The 26877-nt window shown below is 43.1% G+C and overlaps 1 protein-coding gene across 1 annotated transcript in view; it reads left to right on the top strand.

The window, feature by feature from the left end:
- Positions 1-1104: 1104 nt before the first annotated feature.
- LOC132389061 (NACHT, LRR and PYD domains-containing protein 3-like) overlaps positions 1105-26877 on the top strand; it is a 37864-nt gene continuing 12091 nt past the window's right edge. The window contains exons 1-7 of the mRNA XM_059961474.1: positions 1105-1193; positions 15545-15637; positions 16255-16421; positions 17340-17511; positions 17610-17660; positions 24093-25830; positions 26775-26861. Coding sequence (XP_059817457.1) covers positions 1133-1193; positions 15545-15637; positions 16255-16421; positions 17340-17511; positions 17610-17660; positions 24093-25830; positions 26775-26861 — 2369 coding nt within the window. The 5' untranslated portion in view covers positions 1105-1132. The remainder of the gene's footprint in view (positions 1194-15544; positions 15638-16254; positions 16422-17339; positions 17512-17609; positions 17661-24092; positions 25831-26774; positions 26862-26877) is intronic.

Below are 26877 nucleotides of genomic sequence, written 5' to 3'. Positions count from 1 at the left end.
TCTTTTTTGATCTCTGGTATAATTTTGTTTCTTATTCTTTGCATGATGATTCTAAGTAGAATTTTTGTGAGTTGGCTCATTAAACTAATTTTTCTGTATTGCCCACACTCCATTGCACCTGTTTTTTTTGGCAGTGTAATGAACATTGTCTTTAAAAGATCTGGTACTTTGCCACTGTTGTATATTCTATTCAATAAGGTTTTTAATTACTCTGCACCAAAATCCTTCAGCGCTTCATACAGTTCAACCAGAATGTGATCTGGTCCGGATGATTGACCCTTTCGCATTTTGTTCATAGCATGTTCCGCTTCTTCTTTCAGTACTGGCAACAACGGTGATGTGTATTCGATTCTTTATTAGCAATTAGCAAGCATACAAACGCGAAACAATTAAACTGAAGTGTAGCCAACATTTAGTTCAACGTATTTGAATGGATAATAATAAAAGATACGACATCCGTCAATCCCCAGCTGTGTACCGCACAGAACAAAGCACAAATATGTAACTCACATAGTTTACCAAACACCGACTGATGCGACTTGTTACCATAAAAAAGCATCATAAATACACAATGCAGAAGACAATGCTGATAGAGAACAGATACATGCACACAGGCACAGCTCTGATACAGGTTCGTCCACCTGAAATATTAACATACTCTCTGTCTTGTTGAATAATTTCAGCACTTTTATTATTTTAAAGATTTTTTACCAGATGCTGCTTTGGATGTGTGGCGCCTACATTGTGTTTAACAAGGGACCATGTAACTATCCGATAATAGCCAGGTGATATGCTCAAAAACATCTTGACACATCACTCCCAGACCAAGACACAAAATTGATTCCTAAAAGTGAACTTCCTGCCATATAGCGAGTAGATACCCTGGAAATTCCTGGTCCAGTGTACAATCCATGGAGAGATCGGAAATGGACATTGTGTGACTGTGGGTGGATGGGTGCAGGTGGATCCGGCCATGTCAAGGCTTCAGTGGACAGGCCCAAGATGTTTGGAAGTGTTTGCCTCAGTTTAAAAACAAAACAGTGTTTTACTTTATACCCAATGAATGTTTGACCCTCCTGTTATTTTTTTTTTTGTTACAGAACTACAAAAACTAATTTCACCTGTCCTCAAAATGGGTCAATGTTTCAGCAGTGGAAAAGTTCCAGTGGCGTCAACATCAAGAAAGGACCCGGGTATGTTGGCGATGTATTTTAATTTATAAATACTCTGCTGACTCTGCGTCTGGGTTTAACTCAATACCGGCAATTCACAAAATATTTGTGAAAAATAAGCAGAGAGATCAGAGAGAGAGTTAACACCTCTGGGGGAAACACAGTCACATGTGGAAGGAGAATATTTACTGTCTGCTCCTGCTCCTCGAGCAGATTGTGATGCACATTAAAATAGAAAGTTACTCCAGAAGACAAGACCTTCTGCAGATGCTGAAAGTTTTGGGCAACAAAAAGACACAGAAAATATTGGCAGAACTCAGCAGGTCAGGCAGCATCCAAGGAGAGGAATAAACATTTGACGTTTTGGATCAGGACCACACAGCATAGAAAGTAATGTAACAATATCTAGAATTTCTGTCCCCTCATTTTCAGTCCGATGAAGGGCCTTGGCCCCAGTCGTTGATTGTTTATTCTCTTCCATAGATGCTGCCTGACCTGCTGAGTACCTCCAGCATTTTGTGAGATATCCCAGAGATTTGCCGAGGAAGGGGTTGACCAGGCAGGCAGACCGTAACCCAGAGCAAAGCGGAGGTGATGGGCAGTACCAGGAGAGTGATGGGTTACTATATTCTCAGGTCCTTTCCAAACACAGAGGTATATTCTTCAGGGTAAAAAAGAGCCCCCTTCAGCAGATGGAACTATAACCCCTCCCACACACCTCCCCCACCCCCCAGCCCAAGCACATTTCTCTCCTCCCCCCATGTTGTGACCCCAGGCCGGGAATTCATCTCCGATCCCCGTCCAGACAAAGCTTCCTCTGGTTACTGATCTGTCACGGGTTGGTTCAAAAGTGTTAATTTTTAAACTGGGAATAGCTGAGACTCTGAAGTTCATCCGTGGCAGCGATGAGTCCTGGGCCATGGGTTATAATCCTGTGGTGGGGATCCAGGAATATAGTATGTGTGGTGTTTGGCGTTCGTCTGAGCTTATTACAACTACAGATGGCACTGGACGTCCCTCCTTCCCCAATAAAGTAAACGTTTTGGACATATAGGAATGGGTCGCGTGGAATTCTATGTGAGACGTGCGAAGATGTGCGAATCTCTCGGGGTAGATTGGTACCCCGTGAATTCGGGTCCCGGGCTATCACATGGGTTTTGACCCAGATATAATGGACTATTGATCAAGCTGTCCGGGCGTATGAAGTGATGAGTTAGTATTTATGTTCTGTGGTCAGATGTTTGGTTCTGCAGTTCCTTTGGAAGCAAAGAAGAAAGTGAGTTGCCTTTCCTTCCCTCAGCGTGAGAGGCTGTGAGTTAGTGGGCTGTTCCGAGTTTGCAGCAGTAAATATGGACTGGGGTTTAGTGTTCAATCCGTGTTTGGAAAGCCTCTCTCACTGCCCCCTGTCTGTCAGATAGTGGGAGTCAAATAGTAATTGCAGAAGGAGAAGCTAAAGACAGACGTATCGATATTACAGTGGTGTAAGGTGAACTATAGAAGCATGAGAGAGGAATTAGCCAGAAGTGACTGGAAAAGAGATCACAGTGGAGCAACAATTTGTGGTAAGATGGAGGATTGGTAAGGTTGTAAAAACGAACAGAAGGCAACAAAAAGTCATTAAAAATGTAAAGGTGAAATACCAAGGGGAATGAATCAATAATATTACAGATGTTACTAAACATTTCTTCATATATATAAAGTCCAAAAGAGCGGCACGACTGGATATCAGAACATTGGAAAAAGACACTGGAGAGGTAGTAAAGTGGGACATGTAATGGCGGCCGAACTGAATCAATATTTTACACCAGTCTTTATTGAGGAAGGCACTAGCAGTATACTGGAAGTTCCAGGTGTCAGCGTGCATGAAGTGTGTGAAGTTACGATAACTAGAGAGAGATTTCTTTAGTATCTGAAAGGTCTGAAGTTCGCTATGTCACCTGGACTGGATGGCGTGTACCCCAGAATTCTAAAAGTGGTCGCTAAAGAGCTTGTGAGACATTAATAATGTTCTTTCAAGAATTCTTAGCTTCTGTAATGGTTCCGGGAGACTGGAAAATTTCGAATGTCACTTCATTCTTCAAGAAAGGAATGGGGCAGAAGAAAACCCATATGCCAGTTTGTCTGACCTCAGTGTTTGGGAAGATACAGGAGTTGATAATTAAGGATGTCATCCCAGGGCACTTGAAGAGTCTTGCCTGACAAATCTGATGGAGTTTCTGGATGAAGAAATTACAAGCATAATAGACAAAGGAGAAACTGTTGATATTGTGTATTTGGATTTTCAGAAGGTCTTTGTTACGCTGCAACACATAAGGTTGCTAAACAAGCTACGAAATCATGGTATTACAAGAAAGAATATGTCAAGGATAATGTGGTAGTTGATTTATAAAGGGGTAAAGCGTGGGGATACAAGAAACCTTTTCTGTATTGCTCCCAGTTACAAGTGATATTACACAGGGATCTGTGTTGGGACCGATTCCATTTTACGCTCTATGTTCAAGATTTGGGAGATGGAGTTGATGGATTTGTTGCAAGGTTTGCAGACGGAGTGAAGATAGGTGGAGGGGCATGTGGTCTTGAGGTATTAGAAAGGATACAGAAGGACATAGATTAGGAAACTGGGCAAAGAAACGGAATGCCATATAACCATATAACAATCACAGCACGGAAACAGGCCATCTCGGCCCTCCTAGTCCGTGCCGAACTCTTAATCTCACCTAGTCCCACCTACCCGCACTCAGCCCATACCCTCCACTCCTTTCCTGTCCATATACCTATCCAATTATACCTTAAATGACACAACTGAACTGGCCTCTACTACTTCTACAGGAAGCTCATTCCACACAGCTATCACTCTCTAAGTAAAGAAATACCCCCTCGTGTTTCCCTTAAACTTCTGCACCCTAAATCTCAAATCATGTCTCGTTTGAATCTCCCGTACTCTCAATGGAAACAACCTATTCACGTCAACTCTCTCCATCCCTCTCAAAATTTTAAATACCTCGATCAAATCCCCCCTCAACCTTCTACGCTCCAATGAATAGAGACCTAACTTGTTCAGCCTTTCTCTGTAACTTAAGTGCTGAAACCCAGGTAACATCCTAGTAAATCGTCTCTGCACTCTCTCTAATTTATTGATATCTTTCCTGTAATTCGGAGACCAGAACTGTACACAATATTCTAAATTTGGCCTTACCAATGCCTTGTACAATTTTAACATTACATCCCAACTTCTGTACACAATGGTTTGATTTATAAAGGCCAGCATTCCAAAAGACTTCTTCACCACCCTATCTACATGAGACTCCACCTTCAGGGATCTATGCACTGTTATTCCTAGATCTCTCTGTTCTTCTGCATTCCTCAATGCCCTACCATTTATCCCGTATGTTCTATTTGGATTATTCCTGCCAAAATGTAGAACCTTACACTTCTCAGCATTAAACTCCATCTGCCAACGTTCAGCCCATTCTTCTAACCGGCATAAATCTCCCTGCAAGCTTTGAAAACCAACCTCATTATCCACAACACCTCCTACCTTAGTATCATCGACATACTTACTAATCCAATTTACCACCCCATCATCCAGATCATTTATGTATATTACAAACAACATTGGGCCCAAAACAGATCCCTGAGGCACCCCGCTAGTCACCGGACTCCATCCCGATAAACAACTATCCACCACTACTCTCTGGCATCTCCCATCTAGCCACTGTTGAATCCATTTTATTACTCCAGCATTAATACCTAACGACTGAACCTTCTTAACTAACCTTCCATGTGGAACTTTGTCAAAGGCTTTGCTGAAGTCCATATAGACTACATCCACTGCCTTACCCTCGTCAACATTCCTCGTAACTTCTTCAAAAAACTCAATAAGGTTTGTCAAACATGACCTTCCACGCACAAATCCATGCTGGCTACTCCTAATCAGATCCTGTCTATCCAGATAATTATTAATACTATCTCTAAGAATAATTTGCATTAATTTACCCAACACTGATGTCAAACTGACAGGTCTATAATTACTAGGCTTACTTCTAGAACCCTTTTTAAACAATGGAACCACGTGAGCAATACGTCAATCCTCCGGCACAATCCCCGTTTCTAATGACATCTTAAAGATCTCCGTCAGAGCTCTTGCTATTTCAGCACAAACTTCCCTCAAGTTCCTGGGGAATATCCTGTCAGGATCCGGAGCTTTATCCACTTTTAAATGTCTTAAAAGCACCAGTACTTCCACCAATTGTCATAGGTTCCATAACGTCCTTACTTGTTTCCCACACCTTACACAATTCAATGTCCTTCTCCTTAGTGAATACCGAAGAGAAGAAATTGTTCAAAATCTCTCCCATCTCCCTCGGCTCCACACACAGCTGACCACTCTGATTCTCTAAGGGGCCAATTTTATCCCTCACTATCCTCTGGCTTTTAATATAACTGTAAATTAATATATTGCTTTTAATATATTGTTTTTAATACAATTTTGAGAATTGTATGGTCACGCACTTTAGTAGATAAAATGAAAGGTTTAGCTATTTTTGAAATACAAAAGAAAACGGACGTGCAAAGTGACATGGTGGTCCTTGTGCAGGATTCCCTAAAAATTGCTTTGAAGGTTGAGTAAGTGATGACGAAGGCAAATGCAATGTTAGCATTCATCTGATGACGCCTAGAATGTAATATGCAAGGATGTAATATTGAAACTTTATAAAGCACTGGAGTATTCTGAGCACGTTGACAGACAGACAGAGAGACAGACAGACATACTTTATTAATCCCGAGGGAAATTGGGTTTCGTTACAGCCGCACCAACCAAGAATAATGTAGAAATATAGCAATATAAATCCATAAATAATTAAATAATAATAAGTTAATCATGCCAAGTGGAAATAGGTCCAGGACCAGCCTATTGGCTCAGGGTGTCTGACACTCTGAGGGAGGAGTTGTAAAGTTTGATGGCCACAGGTAGGAATGACTTCCTGTGACGCTCAGTGTTACATCTCGGTGGAATGATTCTCTGGCTGAATGTACTCCTGTGCCTAACCAGTACATTACGGAGTGGATGGTAGTCATTGTCCAAGATGGCTTGCAACTTGGACAGCATCCTCTTTTCAGATTTCACCATCAAACAGTCCAGTTCCACCCGCACAACAGCACTGGCGTTACGAATGAGTTTGCTGATTCTGTTGGTGTCTGCAACCCTCAGCCTGCTGCCCCAGCGCACAACAGCAAACATGATAGCACTGGTCACCACAGCCTCAAAGAACATCCTCAGATTCGTCCGGCAGATGTTAAAGGATCTCAGTTTCCTCAGGAAGTAGAGACGGCTGTAACCCTTCTTGTAGACGGCCTCAGTGTTCTTTGACCAGTCCAGTTTATTGTCAATTCATATCCCCAGGTATTTGTAATCCACCACCATGTCCACACTGACCCTTTGGATGGAAACAGGGGTCACCGGTGCCTTAGCCCTCCTCAGGTCCACCACCAGCTCCTTTGTCTTTTTCACATTAAGCTGCAGATGATTCCACTCGCACCATGTGACAAAGTTTCCCACCGTAGACCTGTACTCAGCTTCATCTCCCTTGCTGATGCATCCAACTATGGCAGAGTCATCAGAAAACCTCTGAAGATGGCAAGACTCTGTGTTGCAGTTGAAGTCCAAAGTGCATACATTGAAGAGAAAGGGAGACAGGACAGTCCCCTGTGGAGCCCCAGTGCTGCTGACCACTCTTTCTGATATACAGTGTTGCAAGCGCATGTACTGTGGTCTGCTAGTCAGGTAATCAATAATCCATGACACCAGGGAAGCATCCGCCTGCATCACTGTCAGCTTCTCACCCAGCAGAGCAGGGCGGACGGTGTTGAACGCACTGGAGAAGTCAAAAAACATGACCCTCACAGTGCTCGCCGGCTTGTCCAGGTGGGCGTAGACACGGTTCAGGATCGACCTCTTATCTTCGAAGGCAATGTGCTGTAACTGTACAGGGTTCAAAGGCTGTTCATGGAAATTATTCGACGATTGAATGGCTTGTCATATGAACAGTGCTTCATGGCTCTGCGCCTGTATTCACTGGAATTCAGGACAATGAGGAGTGACCTTACTAAACCCTATCGAATAGTGAAAAGACTTGATAGAGTGGATGCAGAGATGATGGTTCCTCTGGTGGGATTGTCTACAAGCAGGTGATCCTACTTCAGATTAGAGGGACACCCTATTAGAACTACCAAATAACCATCAAGTCCAGGAGCTTTAAATGATTGTTTGGACAGCATAGCTTTCTGAATTTCATGCTCAGTACTTGGAGCATCAGGCATCTGTTGATCTTCAACAGTAATTTGAGGAAATTTAATCGTATGTAAAAAAAAAAACATTCATTTTTGAGGAATCTGCAGGAAATTGAGATTTATAAAGATCAGAATAAAAATCCAGAAAAGTATTATTAATGTTTTCATGGTTACTTACTTATATCCCTATTATCTTTATGAATCTTTAAAATTTGTCTTTTAGCTGTCCTTATTTTTATCTCCAAAAATATAAACTGACTTTCAATTTAAGCAAATATCCTTCAATAGGATAAGTTAATAATAAATTATATTGCGATTGTAATTCCACTCTTCTTTTAAACAAATCAATATTTGGAGAGGTTGCATTGATGTTATCTAAATCTTTAATTTGTTTAGAAGTTTTATCTAATTCCATTTTTTTCTTTTCAAATATTTTCATAATTTTTTTCAAGAATAGCACAAGTACTTCGAAGTAACACTTACAATGCCTCATAAAAGAAGAAATTATCTTAGGGTTGAAAATTTTTGTGAATAAAAAAAACCCTACTAAGTAAGAAAAGTGAGGGTAAAAAAGAAACACATTGGGGGTGCAAACCTGGAGCCATGCGTCATACAAAAAGCTTCTAAAAATAAACATCAAACCACCAACAAGAATATAAGAGGTATCAAAAAATACATTTAGACCATGGAGGAAATCTATCAGTTAACTAAAATGACAATAACGAGCAAATGAGATCCTTCTCTTCTCAAAATCATATAAAGGTTCAAAGGTTCGACTTCTAATTTTCTCCAAGCTAAGACACAGCATCATTTGAGAGAACCATTGTGACAAGGTAGGAGCTGATATATCCTTCCATTTCAGCAAAATGGCTCTCCTAGCTATCAATGTAACAAACGCAATAACATGTTGGTCAGATACAGAAATACCATGGATATTTTGAGGAATTATTCCAAAAAGCACAGTCAATTTATTAGGTTGTAAATTGATTCTGAGTGCTTTAGAAATTGTCAAAAAAACTGACTTCCAAAACTGTTTAAATGTAGAACGTGAACAGAACATGTGTGTCGATGTAGCTATCTCAGTTTTACATCTATCACAATACTTGTCAACGTTGGGAAATATTTTGGAAAGTCTCTCCTTCGTCAAATGGTAACGATTTACAATTTTAAATGGAATCAGTGAATGACTAGCAGAGATCGAAGAAGAGTTAACCAGCTTCAGAATCTGTGTGCAATCCTCCCATATGAAAGTCAAATTGAGTTCCTTCTCCCAATCCTGTTTAATCTTAAGTAAAGGATGCTTGTCCCGTTGTAATAGTAAATTGTAAATTCTTCCAACAAATTCTTCCATTTTGTCTGTTTATTCAGTTTAGCTGTATACGAAATAATCTGACTATATAAATAAGCTTTTAGTGTATCCCAAATCACTAACTTTGAAATATTTCCTGTATTAGTAAAGAGAAAAACAACCTTTTATCTGAGTTTCAATAAACTCAACAAATTCTGAACTGTGTAACAAATGTTCTGGAAAATGCCATAGTGGTCTTGTAGAAGCAACATCTTTCAGTTCAAATATTAGGTCTAAAGGGGCGTGATCAGAGTTAACAGATCCTCGAATATTTATTATGAACATGTGAAAAGAAGGAACATTCTCTATCACTAGAATGCATATGTTTCCAAGTTTCAATTATGCCATAATCTATTAAAAAGGAATTAAATAAGGAATAAAAATAAGGAATTAATAAGTGATGCAAAATGATTAGGTAGTTGATGTTTGGGTGATGACTTATCCATTAGAGGATTTAAACAAGTATTAAAATCACCACCCATTAATAGTATATTTAGATCAGGTAATACAGCTAAAACAGCTTTAAAAATGAGGGATCATCAACATTTGGTCCATATATATTAACCAAAACCATTTTCCTGTTGTAACTTTTTCCTTTAAGAATCAAAAATCTACCATTAATATCAGCTGTAATATCTTCCTGGTTGAAATGAATATTGGAATCAATAAAAATAGAAACACCTCTAATTTTACTTTGAGAACTTGCCTGAAACTGAGGACCCTCCCAAAATTTAAAAGAGCGGTTTATAACACATAACCTGATATGTGTCTCTTGTGCAAAGATTATATCAGGTTGGAATCGATTAATAGCTTTAAATGTTTTCTTGCACTTAATAGGATGATTCCAATTTAAAATGTTTAACTATTTAAATATCATCATGAAACTTTATATCTGAAGATGTAGTTAGACGCATGTCAGGATAAGGTAGTCGAGAATGGCGGAGATAAACAACAATAATAATCATTTGTGTACGCTCCGGAATTCCATAATGGGGATAAAAATAAGAAAAGGAAAAAGGAAAAATAAAGAACACCCAAAATACAAAGCCTAGAAATAAGTCGATATCAATTGACGTAAGCCGCAAAGAATGCATAAAATGCAATTATAAACTCCATCTGCCTGAATAAAAGATAAAAATGAAAAACGTAACCTCTGGCGCCCTCTCCCGGATATAGAACTCATTACATTCGATATACAGTTCATTTTAACCGAGCAAAAGAAAACAGTCATTAGATATGACCTTCAGTTTTGAAAATAGCCTACATAATATTAGATAAGGAGAAAAAGCAAGTCCAAAAAAATCTTGAAGTATTTGCTCAGAACAAAAACAATCATCATCTTTAAAATATCAAATCCATCTTGAAAGCATAAAGAAACCCAGATAATTACTTAAAAGTTCTTAACAAAAGCATATGAAGCAAAAAAAAAAGAAAAAAAATCTAGATGGTTCAAAGTTATCTACTGTCTTTCAACAGTTTCCTCACGATGACTACTAAGGTTAAAACCACAAAACCAATCTATTTCAGAGATAAAAGTACATTTTCAGGTAAAGACTTTCTATAGCCATCAAATCTTCCGATTTCATCACTCCTTACATCGTAAGGCAACCAAACTGTTGTAAATCATTCAGCTTTAGGTTTCGGACTCATCAGGGAGAGAATTAATAAAACGCAATGCTTCAGCTGCATCATCAAAAAGACAAACCCCAGAATTTTTGACGAAAAGCCTTAATTTAGCTGGGGATTGAACAGATGGATACAACTGTCTTTGATAAGCCGTACGCCTTACAGCAGTGAATCCAGAACGTTACTGAACAACTTCATGTGAAAAATCTTGGAAGAAGTGAATTTCAGAGCTTTGCAATTGAAACAACCTTTGTTTTCGAGCCAGCTTAATAATGCGGTCTTTGTCTCTGAAATGAAGAAAATGCACAACCACATGCCGGTCTTTACTTTGACCCAAGGATTTTAAGGAGCCGATTCTCTGAGCCATTTCGATCTCCTGGGGTTGCGGGAAAGCCTCCGGAAATAAAGATTGAAACATGTTAGCAAAATAATCCAGTGTGTCGGCAGATACTGATTTCTCTTTTAATCCAACAATTTGAATATTGTTCCGAGGAGAGCGAGCCTCCAAATCCAGGATCCGTTGTTGAGCATTTTCCAAACGAGAAGAAATATCAGCCGCATTTCGACTAACCTCTTGAAGATCAATGCTCAGAGTCATTTTTTTCCTCCAAAGGGAGAAATCTTTCTTTTAGTTGAGTTATATCAGCAGCGGTATAGCTGATCTGAGACTCTAATCTATTTACCCTGGTTGGCTCCTCTGAAGTCTCCTTGGCCTTCTTAAGCTTACCGTTACCGACGTCGGGATTCTTTTTAGAGCTTCTTAGGTTAGACATAACTATAACTATCGCTCTACAGGATCCGACTGAATAAAGTTGAAATTTCTGAGTTTAAGTCGGAAAAGGGAGAGACTGATAAAAGAAACTGTGTCTTACATGTCCACAAGCCGGATACTTTCTGCGGAGCATTGATAAAGCTTGTAGAGTGGAAAAGGACATATACCGAAGATCTCATTGCTTGTTTTGGCTTTGTTATCAATGTAACCCCCAGGTCGCCTCAGGCTCGCTCAGCTCGTTCTCGTCTAGGGGGAGCAGCCTTCGGCCCAGCCAAACTGGGTAATCAGCTGGTGTGGATGCTGTGTGATGTCCCCGCCTCACCCAAAAATAGACAGTACACCATATGCGATTAAATGAGTACAATTTATAAAGGTTACTATAACTAAGTGATTAATAACGATACAGTATACATGAAGAGAAAAAATAAAGAAAAGGCGCCAAACTTGTCAAAGTCCAAACCACTTCGTGCACAGCCGTTGGAGCTCAATTACTGAAGTCTTCTGTCCACCATTCGATCCCCTCCGAACTCCTCGACTCGCAGCTCAGGACCCTCCGAACTCCTCGACTCGCAGCTCAGGACCCTCCGAGTGGTCAACAAAGCACATCTAGCTTCATCCCCCCTCCTCGGAGTACCTCCTGGCCTCGGACCCCCCCCGCTTGGGGTCCGTTCCTCGCCCAGCTTACAGCATCGCGTCCTCTCTTTCAACCCCCTCGCGCCGATCTCCCCAAAAGCCCGTCAACAAAAGCTTACAGACTCAGAAGAAAGAACATTAATCCCCTTTTGGATCACAAAGGAATACAATTCTCCCAGCACTCTCTCGCAACAAAGAAGCATTCCTGCTAGTTAACAAAACAAAAGAAGCACTTTTGATTACATACACAGAAACAAAGAAAAAAGAAGAAATCCCCTTTACACCTATTAGCGTGTACTATTATTTCAGTATCTGTATTACTGGACGACCATCAGAGAGTGCACTTGATTTATTCTCCCACCTGGTTCCATCTGTTCATTCCCTGCCCATCTTGTTCAACCTGTCCAGTCCGTATCCCACCACCTCATGATATATATCAACCAGCTTTTTCAACCTCTGTCCAGTCTGTATGCCATCACCTCAATGATATATATCAACCATCTTGTTCAACCTCTGTCCAGTCCGTATCCCACCACCTCAATGATATATATCAACCAGCTTGTTCAACCTCTGTCCAGTCTGTATGCCACTACCTCAATAATATATATCAACCATCTTGTTCAAACTCTGTCCAGTCTGTATGCCATCACCTCAATTATATATATCAACCATCTTGTTCAAACTCTGTCCAGAATGTATCCAACCACCTCAATGATATATATCAACCATCTTGTTCAAACACTGTCCAGTCTGCATGCCACTACCTCAATGATATATATCAACTATCTTTTTTAAACAATTTTTGGACTGTATCCCAGTGAGATATTTCAGTAATCTTTCTTCCAAACTTTGTCTTCATTGTGAAGTTTTGTTTTGTTTTGCACCTTTTCCAGGATAGGTTTTTTAGATCTCTAGGAATACCAGAGTTTTAATCGAATAGAGTTTGTGGCGGGGAGAAAAGCAGCCATTACAATTTTCCTTCCCTGTTACAAAATGGCTGCAGTGTTAATCTTTGTCATAATGGAATCCATAGCATTTGATGTTGAGTTTGCTATTTCCTTTTTGGTTAAATTCAGAGAGCCATTTCCTCCGTTTCCAGGGTAGGAACCCGGCAGAGCTGTAAGAAGAGATGCACATGTTTATCGCTCTGTAATCATCACCTGGCAGGGTAGAGACAGTGGCCTCAGGGGCAAATACAACAGAGTGATAGTGGAAGGAAAGGATGCTGTGAGTATTGACTGTATGGGATGTGTTACATCAGGGTCTGAATAAACTCAGAACGAACAAACTGGGTGGGGTGGCTTTTACAGTTCAGGGTGGCAATCAGTTACGATCTGTATATTAAAATGAAGAGGTGGAGTAAAGCTATAGTTGTAGGAAATTTAATGTAAGAAGAGGAAAATAATGGAAATGCCCAGCAGAACGACAGCACCTATAACAGACCCATTTCAGTTATTGGGTCTTCCACCATTTCTCCTTTCAGAGATGTAGCTTGATGTACTGAGTTTCCAGCATTTTCAATTTTGTAATATTACATTAGGAACGTTTTTTCCTGCTACTCTGTGGGAAACATGGCAACAAATTGTGCTGGGCAAAATCCCACACAGCAGGAAGATTGTGATCAAATGTGCTCGGTTTAGCTGCTGGGGTCCGGCTGAAGTGTATCCGCATCCTCTATACAGACCGGGGAACCAGCCTGAGCACCGGCCCCGGCAGTGTGTCATTAGGTTCCAATTCCGCCTTAGTCACGGCAAATTGCCGGCACCAAAGCATCTTTGTATGGGTGATGATATTGGGCTGGTGAGTCTGAGGATATGGAACTGGCAGTATACGGGCTTCTGTCCAGGTTGGTAATTCGACAGCTGGGATCGGAATTTTCTCAGTCTGCGGTGAAGCTGAAATCCAGGGATGTTGGACATTGGTTATCGGAAGATCACCGTCTAAATTGCCCACTAGGACATCATATCAGTCAAGTATTTTGGAGATTATTTAAGAGTTAACTAGGGAGTTGGGTGAAGTTGCGCAGTGATGTTGTTTGTCTGAACTTTGGTGAAGTCTGTAACAAGTTCCTGAATGGCAGCTGATCGGGAAGGTTCGGTCACGTGGGATTCACGGGGAGCTGGCGATGGGATTCACACCGGGCTCCAGGACAAGAAGCAGAGGGAGATGATTGAAGACGGTTTTAGCGAAAGGAGGCCTGTGACAAGTGGGATGAGTGTGTCAGTGTCCAGACCTCTGTAATTCATTATTCATGCCATTGATTTTTATAGGGATATACATGGCACGGCTAGCAAGTTTGATACTAAATTTGGGAGTCTGGTTGATATTGCAACAGGTCACAATGAATTTGAAAGGCAACTTGATTAGTTATGAAGCAAACACGAGGAAATCTGCAGATGCTGGAAATTCAAGCAACACACACACAATGCCGGTGGAATGCAGCAGGCCAGGCAGCATCTATAGGAAGAAGCATTGTGGACATTTTGTGTAGAGACCGTTCGTCAGGACTAACTGAACAGAAAGATAGTAAGAGATTTGAAAGTAGGAGGGTGAGGGCAAATGCGAAATAATAGGAGAGGAGCGGAGGGGGTGGGGTGAAGCTAAGAGCTGAAGGGGTGATTGGCAAAAGGGATACTGAGCTGGAGAAGGGATCATGGGATGGGAGGGGAGAACCAGAGGGAGATAAACAACAGGCAGAGTGATCTGCAAAGAGAAAACAAGAAAGGGAGGGGTGAAAGTAAGTAAATCAGGAATGGGGTAAGAAGGGGAGGAGGGGTATTAACGAAAGTTAGAGAAGTCAACGTTCATGCCATCAGGTTGGAGGTTACCCAGCTGGTATATAAGGTGTTGTTCCTGCAACCTGAGTGTCTCTTCATCTTGACAGTAGAGGAGGCCATGGATAGACATATCAGAATGGGAATGGGACGTGGAATTAAAATGTGTGGCCACTGGGAGATCCTGCTTTCTCTGGCGGACAGAGCATAGGTGTTCAGCAAAATGGTCTCCCAGTCTGCGTTGGTTGTTTATGAAAATGGTCTGAGTAATGGCGAATGGTTTTCAACTTGAACAAGTGAAAGTTGGTGCATTTGGACAGTCAGTCCAGGGTGGGGCTGGGATGGTGAATGGGAGAGCACGGAGTGTTTTGGAACAGACTGTGAAACAAAAAAAAAATCATTCATATGCAATGCAGAATACAATGCTGATAGAGAGCAGATACATGGCTCCTACATATAGGTTCAGCTCTGATACAGGGTCTTCCACCTGAAATATTAACATGTTGAATAATTCCAGCACTTTGTTTTATTTATTTTAAATATTTTTCACCAGATGCTGTTTTGGATGTGTGGATTGTGTTTTACAAGGGGCCATGTAACTATCTGATAATAGCCAGGTGATATGCTCAAAGAAATCTTGACACATCACTCCCATTCCAAGACACAAGATTGGTTCCTAAAACGGAATTGCCTGCCATATAGCGTGTAGATACCCCAGAAAATCCTGGCCCATTGTACAATGCATGTAGAGCGGAAATGGACATTGTGTGACTGTGGGTGGATTGGTTCAGGTGGATCCGGCCACGTCAAGGCTTCAGTGGATTGGCCCAAGATGATTGGAACTGTTTGCCTCCGTTTAAAAACAAAACAGTGTTTTCCTTTATACCCAAATAATGTTTGACCCTCCTGTTATTTTTTTTTGTCACAGAGCAGAAAAAACTGAAAAAACCTCTCCACAAAATGGATCAAGTTTCGAGCAGTGGAGAAGATCCAGTGGCGTCAACATCGGGAAAGAACCGGGGTATGTTGGCGAAGTATTTAAATTTTTAAATACTCTGCTGATTCTGTGCCTGGGTTTAATTCAATATCAACAATTTACGAAGTATTTGTGAGCAGAGAGATGAGAGAGAGAGAGTTGACATCTCTGGGGGAAATACAGTCACACGTGGAAGGAGTAGAGTTACTGTCTGCTCCTGCTCATCTAACAGATTGTGATGCACATTAAAATAGCGAGTTACTCCAGAAGACAAGACAAGACATTCTGCAGATGCTGAAAGTTTTGGGCAATAAAAAGACACACAAAATATTGGCAGAACTCAGCCGGTCAGGCAGCAACCGTGGAGACGGATAAGACGAACCAGCCCCAACGCTCGAAACCTGGGCCACATAATTCCCAGTAACCAGATCGAGCATCAGGTGCCTATGATTAAGCCCCACTGAAAGAAGGGACAGCTGGAAGACCCAGAGTCCGGATTCCACGGACCGGACCGTGAACCGGGACGGGGACTTCACCGACTGGACAATAACATATACAGTATTTATTTTGGGCAGTTTTTGGTGATCTTTAGATTCCAGAGAGAAAGATACTGCCCATTATGGGGTCAATAACTTCTTTAATGCTCCCCATTTTCCCCACAGGTCCAAGCTCAGAGATCACCGAGCTCCTGGCAAGCTGGAACGATTTCCAGCTGCTGCAGTTGACGGACTTCTACCGGGACAGGCTGGAGCAGGCGATGGAAGGAGGGGTGTCCGGAGTGAGCCTGGCGTTAACGGCCGAGAATCAGTTCAGTGGAGAGGAACATCGGGTGAGTGGGAGGGAGAATGGGTTTGAATTTTCACACATCACAGGACTGATGGGTGTCATAACTCTCACTCATCGGATATTAAATTAGATAAAAGAATGACTGGGAAATAAATACTGTACCTGCAATCACAAACATGTGAATCTGAACCAGTGATAGAAAGGGGTGAAAAGACCCAGCGGACTGGTGGGTGGCTGCTCAATGTTCAGAGTGAGTTGAGCAGGTAACAGTTGTGTGGGCTTAGAGTATTAAATGGAAATATGACAGGAGGTTTGGGTTTCGGAAAACTGTGCAGCGTGACAGAAGGATGTCAGTGAGAACCGGGACATTATCAGTGGGTGCCACAGGAGCTCGAGTGTGTTCTGTTCTGGGTGGAGATGATTGTTTTACAATCTGTCGCTGCAAACGTGTGAATCGGGGAATATTGCCATGTTGTAATGTGTGATCACTGAATAACCCTCCACTGGAAAAGGCAAAGGAAAGGCATCAGGTGTCAGCCGGTAATCCACTGTCATGTTGGACACTGGCGGACTGAGGAGATGAATCACATCATCTTTTCCGCAACTCTCCAAGACTGCTCTGTCTGTTATAAAAACCCTCCTGACGTCTTTATTCATCTGTGCTCATTATTTTCTGATTTCTGTTTTACACGTGAAATCCAGTGAGGAATTATTTATGTATTTGGAGCCACGTCAATGAAGCGGGTACAGACCAGCCAGGATCTCACAGACTGGTGGACCAGGTTCACGGTGAATGTCCCTCCGTGTGCTCTGCACTCAGAATGTACAGTCCATGTCCAGACAGGATCAGCACCCGTCCGGGTGACTGCTCAGTGCGATCCCGTTACAGAGCACATCATTTACTACTCATTCTCTGTGTGAATCTGTCAGTCCCCAATATGTTCAACGTTACTCTTCACAGAAAATCTCTGATCTCGCTGATAAGGGAGAGTGGGCGGATAGTTCTAAACTCCTCCTGAGCCTGGTGATGGAGAAAGGCTCCCGCGCCCGGAGGGTGATGTGGGAAACCTTTGTGAAAATGCGGATTGGTGTCCCAAAGTTGGACAAAATACTGAAAGAAATACAGGAACATGGTATGATAGTATCAGAGATTAATTTAATTTTGGAATCAAACATTACGTACTTATAATTTGAGGAATTGAAACGTGTCAAATTGTTTAAATCTGAACAGGTTGTGTACCGGTCCATCAACCCTTACCGGAGATTCCCAGGGAGCTGAAAGGTAAGTGAAGAAACCGCTGTTTCCACCGAAGGTTGATGTTGTGTAGGACCATGTCGTTGTTGAGCCTCGGGGATTTGACCAGGTAAATGTTCCACCGTGACACAGCGCACAGTGAGACACAGGGAAAAATATTTGCTGGAGGGAGAGTTTTCACAGGACAGCATGAGGAACAACGCAGAGAGTTGGTGAGTTTGCTGAAAGGGATCACTGCTCTCTGGGTCCTGCAACTACAGATCCCTCCACCGGGGTTAGACTGGAGAAGAGGGTCATTTGAGGAGTCTTACTCCGAAAGGTGAAATCATTTCCCTACATACACCCAACCCCCGGTACATCCTAAATTTCTTTTCTAAACTCCCTCAGATCCTACAGGTCATCATTTTTAGAATTATGAGTCCATTGAAGTTCTCATCACAGAATAAAAAGGATAATTTAATAAGAAAATCAGGTAACACCCAACTGCTCTGTTCAACCCCAAAGCAGCATATGAATTCAGCTGAGTCCACAGAAGCTGAAATTCATGTGTGCCGCTTTGTGTGATGGACACTGTGGAAGGGTGAGAGATGGGAATTCTGACAGGGAAACCGAGGGTTGAGGGATTGCGGCAATTAGCCTGCAAACTTGTTCTTCACTGCTCTTCATGCTGTTTGCCGAGGAAACAGACACGGCAGTGACATTCCCACACCCAGTTCTGTAAACGAAAGATTCTCTTCCTGATTCAATGTTTTCCTATCTCACTCAAATTATATTGAGTAGTTTGCCCACACTCTCGCAGCAGGGTCCTGACACCTTGTGAGGGCCTACACATACCTAACGGGGTCCTGACACACTGTGAGACCCCACACATCCCTAGCAGCGTCATGACACGCCATGAGACCCCACACAACGTGACAGGGTCCTGACACACTGTGAGATCCCACACACATCCTTGGAAGAGTCCTGACATGTTGAGATCCTGCACACTCCTGACAGGTCTTTCAAACTCTGTGTAATCCTTCACACACTTGGCAGAGTCCTAACATACTTTTACACATCCTTTCAAAAGTTTGTGTTCAGTTGTAGTGTAACTGCAATTAACTGTTTCCACAACTCATCCAGACCCTGTCGTGCATTGACATCTGTCCTCCACTAATTCAGGACCTCAATACTCGGGACATCGCCATCCCTCTCCATAACTGAGATCCACAGTCTTTATGTCCAGAATATTCTCCCACTGACAATCCAAACTCTTGCCCAGCTACATTTTCTCCTGCATAGCCGGGTTGACGGAAGATACAGATTAAGCTAATAAACCTCGTTGTAAGGCCGGCTGGGTCATGCAAATGAATATGATGGGATGGTTGGTTCTGAAGATGTTAGTTCAGTGGAGAGTGTATTGTGTATCAAGTAGTTGGTCCTCGAGAGAGGATCAGCACATGGAAGTGTGAGGTTGCGGCCTATATGAAGACTTGATCGAGAGAGACAGAATTGGCAGTTCGATATTCCAGAATTCCGATATTTCAGTTTTAAGGGTGAAGTAAACTGGTTGGGGTGGTTTAATAACTGATCTGGGGAATTTCATAGCTGCACTCAGAAAGGGCATACTGGGGATTTCAAGCCTGGGGCAACATGGTGAGAGCACAACAATAGGACAGATACAATCACTGATGGGTTGTTTACTAAGCATCTCCCAGTAGTCATCATGAGATAGAGGAACTAATATATCGGCAAATTCTGGAAAAAAGCAAAAGAAGCAAGTTTGTTGTAGTAAGTAATTTTAACTTTCCCAGTGTTGATGATGGCATTACATTTTCTGCCTTGTGTTCCTTACGGCAAGAATATTTTAGGAATCTCTGGTGGTGGGATGTGGTCAGAGAATAATGTGTGTAACGTGTGAACTAGAGGAGAGGACATACTGCAGCTGCTATTTGGATGAAAGCCTACAAGTTGCTCAGGTTCCAGTGGTGGCACCTTTGGTAACAGTGAACACAACTCCTGTTCACAAATTTATGAATAAGGAGAGGTCTGCAGCTTTTAGAAACGTAGAAGACATACAGGTCAGTACAGGCTCTTCGGCCCACAATTCTGTGCCGTACATGTAATTATTTTAGAAATTACCTAGTGTTACCCATAGCCCTCTATTTTTCTGAGCTCCATGTATCTATCCAGGAGTTTCTTAAAAGACCCTGTTATATCCACCTCCACCACCGTCACCGGCAGCCCATTCCACACAGTGACCACTCTCTGCGTAAAAAACCTACCCCTGACATCACCTCTGTACATACTTCCAAGCACCTTGTTACGTACCCTTTAACTGGGTTTACAGACCAGCAGAAATAGAAGAATCCCTTGGTGTCTGGTGTTACCGAAAACTAAAGGTTTTCGTAAAAAAAAGCAATACAATATCAAAAATACAAATATATATATATAAAACAGGTTAGCAATAATAAACATAGGAGTGTAGGAATAATAATCAATAATAGTAAACAAGCTCAATGTCTAGGGGTAAATGAATTGTCATTGAAGAATATAAAGTTCAGTTCAGTTCATGTGTGCTGAGGTAGTTGCGGTTGTTGTGTTGTAATTGTTGGAGAGAGAGAAAGAGCAAGCAAGAGATTGAGCAGCTGCAGCCAGCAAACCTTCTGTTGTATTCTGATACCATTGCACCATTGTGGTCATTCGGTTATGAACCTCCGTTCTCGGTCAGACCGTTCTTCTGTGGTGGACTCGTCACTCTGGCATGAGTGGACACACACACAAGTCCCCACCGGCCCTGCCGTCACTCTGTGAGCTTTGTTGACTGATGTCCTGATTCGGTCCTCGAAGCCTTCACCTTCCTGTAGGTGCACAACACTCGGTCAGTGTCCACTGGTCTGTCTGAGGGGTGTCTCCCCACACCTGTCTTTTATCCCCACTGACGGGGTATCAGCCATTCATCAGCTCAAAATGACAATGTCCATCAAATCAGGCCACTCCTGCTGTCTCCTTAGGAACGTTAACGAGCAAAGTAACTTCCTTGTAGCGAAAGGTAAATAATCCTGGAAGAAGCCATAATACATAAATCAATTATGTCTCTCTCTCCCTCTCTCTTATCTGTAGCAGATGTCTCTGCCTCTGTGCTTCATCTCTCTCTCATTAGCAGCATATCAATAGTAATGGTCCATAGCTCTCAAAGGGGGGCGGGGATGGTTAACTCTGCACCCCATTTCCATCAGGTCTGTTCAGCACTCCTAACAACCTTAAAATGTATCCTCTTGTGCTAGCCATTTTTCAGCCCTGGAAACAAAAATCTTCTGACTATCCACACGACCAATACCTCGCATCATTTTATACACCTCTATAAGTTCACCTCTCTTACTCCGTCGCTCCAAGGAAAAAAAGTCCAAGTTCATTCAACCCATTCTCATAAGGCATGCTCCACAATCCAGGCAACATCCTTGTAAATCTCCCCTGCACTCTTTCTATGGTTTCCACATTCTACCTGTAGTGAGGCGACCAGAACTAAGAACAGTACTCCAAGTGGGGTCTGACCACGGTCCTATATAGCTGCAACATTACCTCTCAGCTGCTAAACTCAATCCCAGGTTGATGAAGGCCAATACACTGTATGCCTTCTTACCCAGAGTCAACTTGTGTAGCAGCTTTGAGAGTCCTCTGGACTCGGACCACAAATTCCCTCTGATCCTCCAGACTGCCAAGAGTGGGGTGTGCAGTATTCGGTGTGGGAAAAGTAACTTGGGGGAAAGCAGATATAATGGCAAAGGGTTAGATTGGGAGAAACTCTTGTTGGACAAATCTCCAACTGGCATGATTAAATGTTAGCTGAGAAGAATTTGTCCGGCATGTTCCAAAGGGGATTAAAGTCAGTGACGGCAGCATCTGTGGATTTTGATGGGAGATGTCATAGTGGTAGATGGAGTTCAACTCGGAGAAGTATGAGGAGGTACAGTTTGGAAGGACAAACTCCAAGGCAGAGAACAAAGTAAATGGCAGGATACATGGTAGGGTGGAGGAGCAGAGGGATCTGGTGGTACATGTCCACAGATCCGTGAAAGTTGTCTCACAGGTAGATAGGGTAGTTAAGAAAGCTTATTGTGTGTTAGCTTTCATAAGTTGAGGGATAGAGTTTAAGAGTCGCTATGTAATGATGCAGCTCTATAAAACTCTAGTTAGACCACTCTTGGAGTACTGTGTCCAGTTCTACTCGCCTCACTATAGGAAAGATGTGGTAGCATTGGAAAGGGTACAGAGGATATTTACCAGGATACTGCCTGGTATAGAGAGTATGGATTATGATCAGAGATTAAGAGAGCTAGGGCTTTACTGATTGGAGAGAAGGAGGATGAGAGGAGACATGATAGAGGTATACAAGAGGAATAGATAGAGTGGAGAGCCAGCGCCTCTTCCTCAGGGCACCACTGCTCAGTACAGGAGGACATGGCTTTAAGGTAAGGGGAGAGAAGTTCAAGGGGGATATTACAGGAAGGAGTTTTTACTCAGAAAGTGGCTGGTGTGTGGAATGCACCGCTTGAGTCAGTAGTGGAGGCAGATATACTAGTGAAATTTAAGAGACTACTAAACAAGTATATAGAGGAAATTAACGTGTGGGGATTATATGGGAGGCAGGGTTTAAGGGTCGGCACAACATTGTGGGCCGAAGGGCCTGTACTGTTCTATATTCTATGTCTGGAGGGATCTTGATATCCATGTCCATAGCTCCGGAGATAGGTGGGATGAGTTTATGGGGACATCAGGCTGGCACCAGTGTTATGAGCTGGAGGTCCTATTTCTGTGCTGTTCCATGCAGAACCTGCGACAGCTGAAATCCTGGACCATCAAAATTCCTCCATCTCTGCTCTCTTCTTCACCAACCAACCTGTTACAGACCAGTAGCATCTCCCATTTCTCCGCTTTCCACAGACGTTGTCTGACCTGTACTCACATCTACACTCCCGTCCTTGTTCAGCTGTGCTGCAGAGGGCAGGCCAACACGCTGCATAACAGCGGCGGACTGGAGGCCTCTGCAACGGGCAGTCAAAACTGCCCAACGCATCACCGGCACCCATAGCCTACCTTTCGTCAGGGTCGTATATACAGAAAGGTTCCAGAAAAGGGACAGGAGCCTCAAGAAGAATCCCTCCTTTCCTGCCTATGGGCTGTTTGCCGCTCTCCCATGAGGGAGGAAGCTACGTTCCATCCACAGCAGGACCACCAGACTCAAAATGGCATTGTCCTGTCTGGCAATTTCCCATCTTGCTATTACCTCTTTAATTGTGCCTTAATCCCCTCGTCTGATTTCCAATCATTCCCAGTTCTGCTAATTACAGCACACCTGGTTCCCATTAAAGAACATGGGATAAAACTCCTGCGTCACAACCATGCTTTTCCAGTTCGTTGGTCGGCTCTAGTGTGAGTAAACCTCGTTTCTTGATTCCTTAGGGCTGTCAGTAGCAAGCTCCGCACCATTTCCTGGATAGTCTATGTAAACCTTGTCTCCGTGTAAAGACTCTCCTGGATACCGGTTCCCTGTTCGCGATGGTGCTAACGCCTCATGACTCTGCCTCCGTGCACTGGGGTTCGTCCCCAGCCTCGTCCTTGCTACACAAAATCAGTTACTTTCCCCAAGCAGTAAGACTGATCAACACTTCTAATGACTAAGCCACCCCTCCACAACAAAAAAAAACCCACCCGACCACCAGCACGGTTTGAAAATTTTCTGTCAGAACCACCGGACGTCAGAGTGACTCCTTTACCGTATATATTTATGTTTATTGTGTTTTTCTTCGCGTTTTTTTGTGCTACATCAGATCTGGAATAACAATTATTTCCTTCTCTTTTATGCTTATTTATTTTGAATCTGTTGAGTATTTTAACACATACTCTTTCAGAGACACGTGACTGCAGATCTGCCGTCTCAAGCCATTTTCTGGAGGAAAGTGAGCTGAGCAGCGTCTGTGATGATGGATTGGGGGGGGGGATTGTCTGTGTTCTGTGTCAAAATGCTGACTTTCTCAATCTCCTGAACAACACACTGACATTTTCTCCCCCAGCATCCCCCACACACAGTGCACGTGCCAGTGAAAAAATATACTTTGTATTTTGAATCAGTCACGGTGGGACTCTTCTCTATCCCCATATGCCACATCCACATTGGGCTTTCAACGTTCTTCCTCAGGAACAATGACAGCTGTGACAGAAGTGGGAGTTTGTCCAGCACGGGACAGTCGGGGGTCAGTAAACTACCAGGGTAATACACACCTTCAAAGCACAGTTAATGTGGAAATGTGATGATCTGGTGTTTATCTGGACCAGGCGCCTCTGTCCAGATTGGGGTCTGTTAATTGACTTTACAAACATCAATTAGTACAATACCTTTGAGCTAACTCTTGTGTACTTAAATACTGAGTTCTGAGCTGAGGCATCTAACCGTTTGTCCACTGTCTGTTTCCATGGAAGAACTTCAGCAGAAACACAAGGAGAGTCTGCGGGAACAACCTGAAACACTGAGAGTGAACACGATCCTGATGAGGGAGAAGGTGAAGGTTTTCCAGCTGGTTGATCGATACGCTGAGCTCACGGTGATTACTACTGTTCGAGACCGGAGACTGGTGGAACATGAGCTGCTGGCAAGAGGCAGAGACCACGAGGAGTGGAGACACAAACATCTGTGTGACCAGCTGGAAATACTCCGGAGTGATCAGTTGTTCCTGAGAAGATTTTCACGGAATAAATCCACATCTGCGATTTTGGCAGCAGTAGCCGGAGTCGCGGGGATCGGGAAAACAACAATGGTACAAAAGATTGTACATGACTGGGCCACGGGGAAAATATACCAACAGTTCCAGTTTGTCTTCAGTTTCAAATTCCGAGATTTAAACTCCATTAACTGCAGAATAAACCTGAGGGAACTGATCCTGGATCAGTATCCTTACTTTGGGAATTTCCTGAGAGAGATCTGGAAGAACCCAGAGGGATTGCTCTTGATATTCGATGGTTTGGATGAATTCAAAGACAAAATTGATTTTGCTGACAGTCAGAGAGACACAGAACCTCAGCCCACAGGCACAGATCCTGAATTCAAGTGCAAGGTGTCTGACATTGTGTACAGTTTAATCCAGGGCAAGCTGCTCCCAGGGTGTTCAGTGCTGGTGACCACCCGTCCGACTGCGTTACATTTATTGGAAAAGGCAGAGATCAGTATCTGGGCTGAAATCCTGGGATTTACTGATGAGGAACGGAAGGAATATTTCATCAGACATTTTAAAGATCAGACTGTGGCGGAAGCTGTTTTCAAACACGTGAAGGAGAACGAGATCCTGTACACCATGAGCTACAACCCCTCCTACTGCTGGATCCTCGCTCTGGCACTGGGCCCCTTCTTCACACAAAGAGTCAGGGACCCGCAGCGAGTTCCCAAGACCATCACCCAACTGTACTCCTACTATATTTACAACATCCTGAAAAACCACGGCCGTGAGATTGAGAACCCCCGTGATGTGTTACTCAGAGTTGGTCAGTTGGCCTTCAGAGGAGTGTCCGAGAAGAAGATTGTGTTCACAGATCGAGATTTGATCAAGTACAATCTGCAGCCTTCCCAGTTCCTATCCGGGTTCCTGATGGAGCTTTTGGAGAGAGAGGATTCTGCCCGGAGCGTGGTGTACACATTCCCGCACCTCACCATCCAAGAGTTTGTAGCTGCAGTCGCACAATTCCTGAATCCCCATCCCGGGGATATCCTGATATTACTCACTGAAGCCCAGAACATGACAGATGGGCGATTTGAGGTATTTCTCCGTTTTGTTGCTGGTCTCTCCTCCCCAATGACAGCTTGGGGCCTAGAGGAGTTTCTGTGTCCACCTCTACATCAAACAACCTACCGAGTGATTGACTGGATGAGGGAGGAGGTTAAACGTCAGAGTGGAAACACATGTAGTGAAGCTGGTAAAAGGAGCCTCCTGAACACATTGCACTACCTGTTTGAGTCTCAGAATCGTGGACTGGCTCAGGCCGCACTGGGATCTGTGGAAACACTTTCATTCAGTGGAATGCCACTGACCCCGATTGACTGCGCGGTCCTGTCTCATGTCATCGGACACTGTGATACAATAAAACACCTCGACCTGGAGAACTGCCACATTCAGTGTGAAGGAATCCAGCAGCTGGTACCCGGGCTGCACAAGTGCCTGGAGTTGCGGTAGTGTTATTTATCTCTCACTCTGAACTGTGAAACTGTTCCATTCTGTTATTTCAATGTGAAGGGAATTGGGTAAATCTGGTAAATCAGACAGTGAGCAATTGTGACAAATGCCCAGGGGATCGGTCAGTAATTCCCCAAGAACGGGAGTGTTCTGTAGTTCCTTGTGAACAGATTCTGGAGAGTTCATCAGATCAGTGAACAACGACCATTGGTTTAATGGTAGTAAATAACAGGAATGGCCGTGTTTATCACTGCCTGTGACACGTCCATTGACAATGTTCTTTCTCACTGTTACTGACACCCAGACCGACACTGACTGCAGCAGGTGGGTCAGAGATTCACACCCCCTTCCCAGTGAGGGACAAGAGACCGTCAGCAGACTGTCCCAGTGAGGGAAAGAAATACCATTGTGAGATTGTCCTCCCCTGCCCTTCCCCGTGTGCGACTATCACGATCAGTCCACCTGTGTGACTGTGCTGATTACTAGATACCCAGACCCCATGGGCGGATCTCCTCTCCCGATTGTGGGCAATCTATTTCTGCATCCTTTTGTCTTGTGGGATTATCTTTTCCCTGCTGTGGGACCTCTCATCCCCGTCCTCCCTCTATTGAGACCCCTCCTCCGTCCTTCTGTGGGATAATTCTTCCTCAATCACCTTCCTCCTGCAAGATTTTCCTATCCCTTTGTGGGATAGGTGGGTTCACTTCCAATATATCCCATTGACACTTTCCCACTTACAAATTTTCCTCACTATGGGACTAAATTCTGACATTCGGTAAATACACTGGAGCTGGGCAGTGATGGACATTGGCAGTGATGGGAACTCCAATCAGTGATTTACTGAAGTGTTTAATGTTTCCTGAAATATCCGAGTGAGAGAAATCCCCTCAGACCCACGGTTTGAATCACTTTGTTCATCAATCTGTCATTTTGTGTTTAGACTTGGGCTTAATGACCTGGGAGATTTAGGAGTGAATCTGGTGTCTGCGGCTCTGATGAACCCGGAGTGTAAAATACAGAAAATGTGGTAAGTACCAGACAGT

This window comes from Hypanus sabinus, unplaced genomic scaffold (genome assembly GCF_030144855.1).
Source record: "Hypanus sabinus isolate sHypSab1 unplaced genomic scaffold, sHypSab1.hap1 scaffold_47, whole genome shotgun sequence".
NCBI lineage: Eukaryota > Metazoa > Chordata > Chondrichthyes > Myliobatiformes > Dasyatidae > Hypanus > Hypanus sabinus.
Note: the sequence above shows the minus strand (reverse complement) of the source record. Positions and strands in the feature narration are given on the sequence as shown.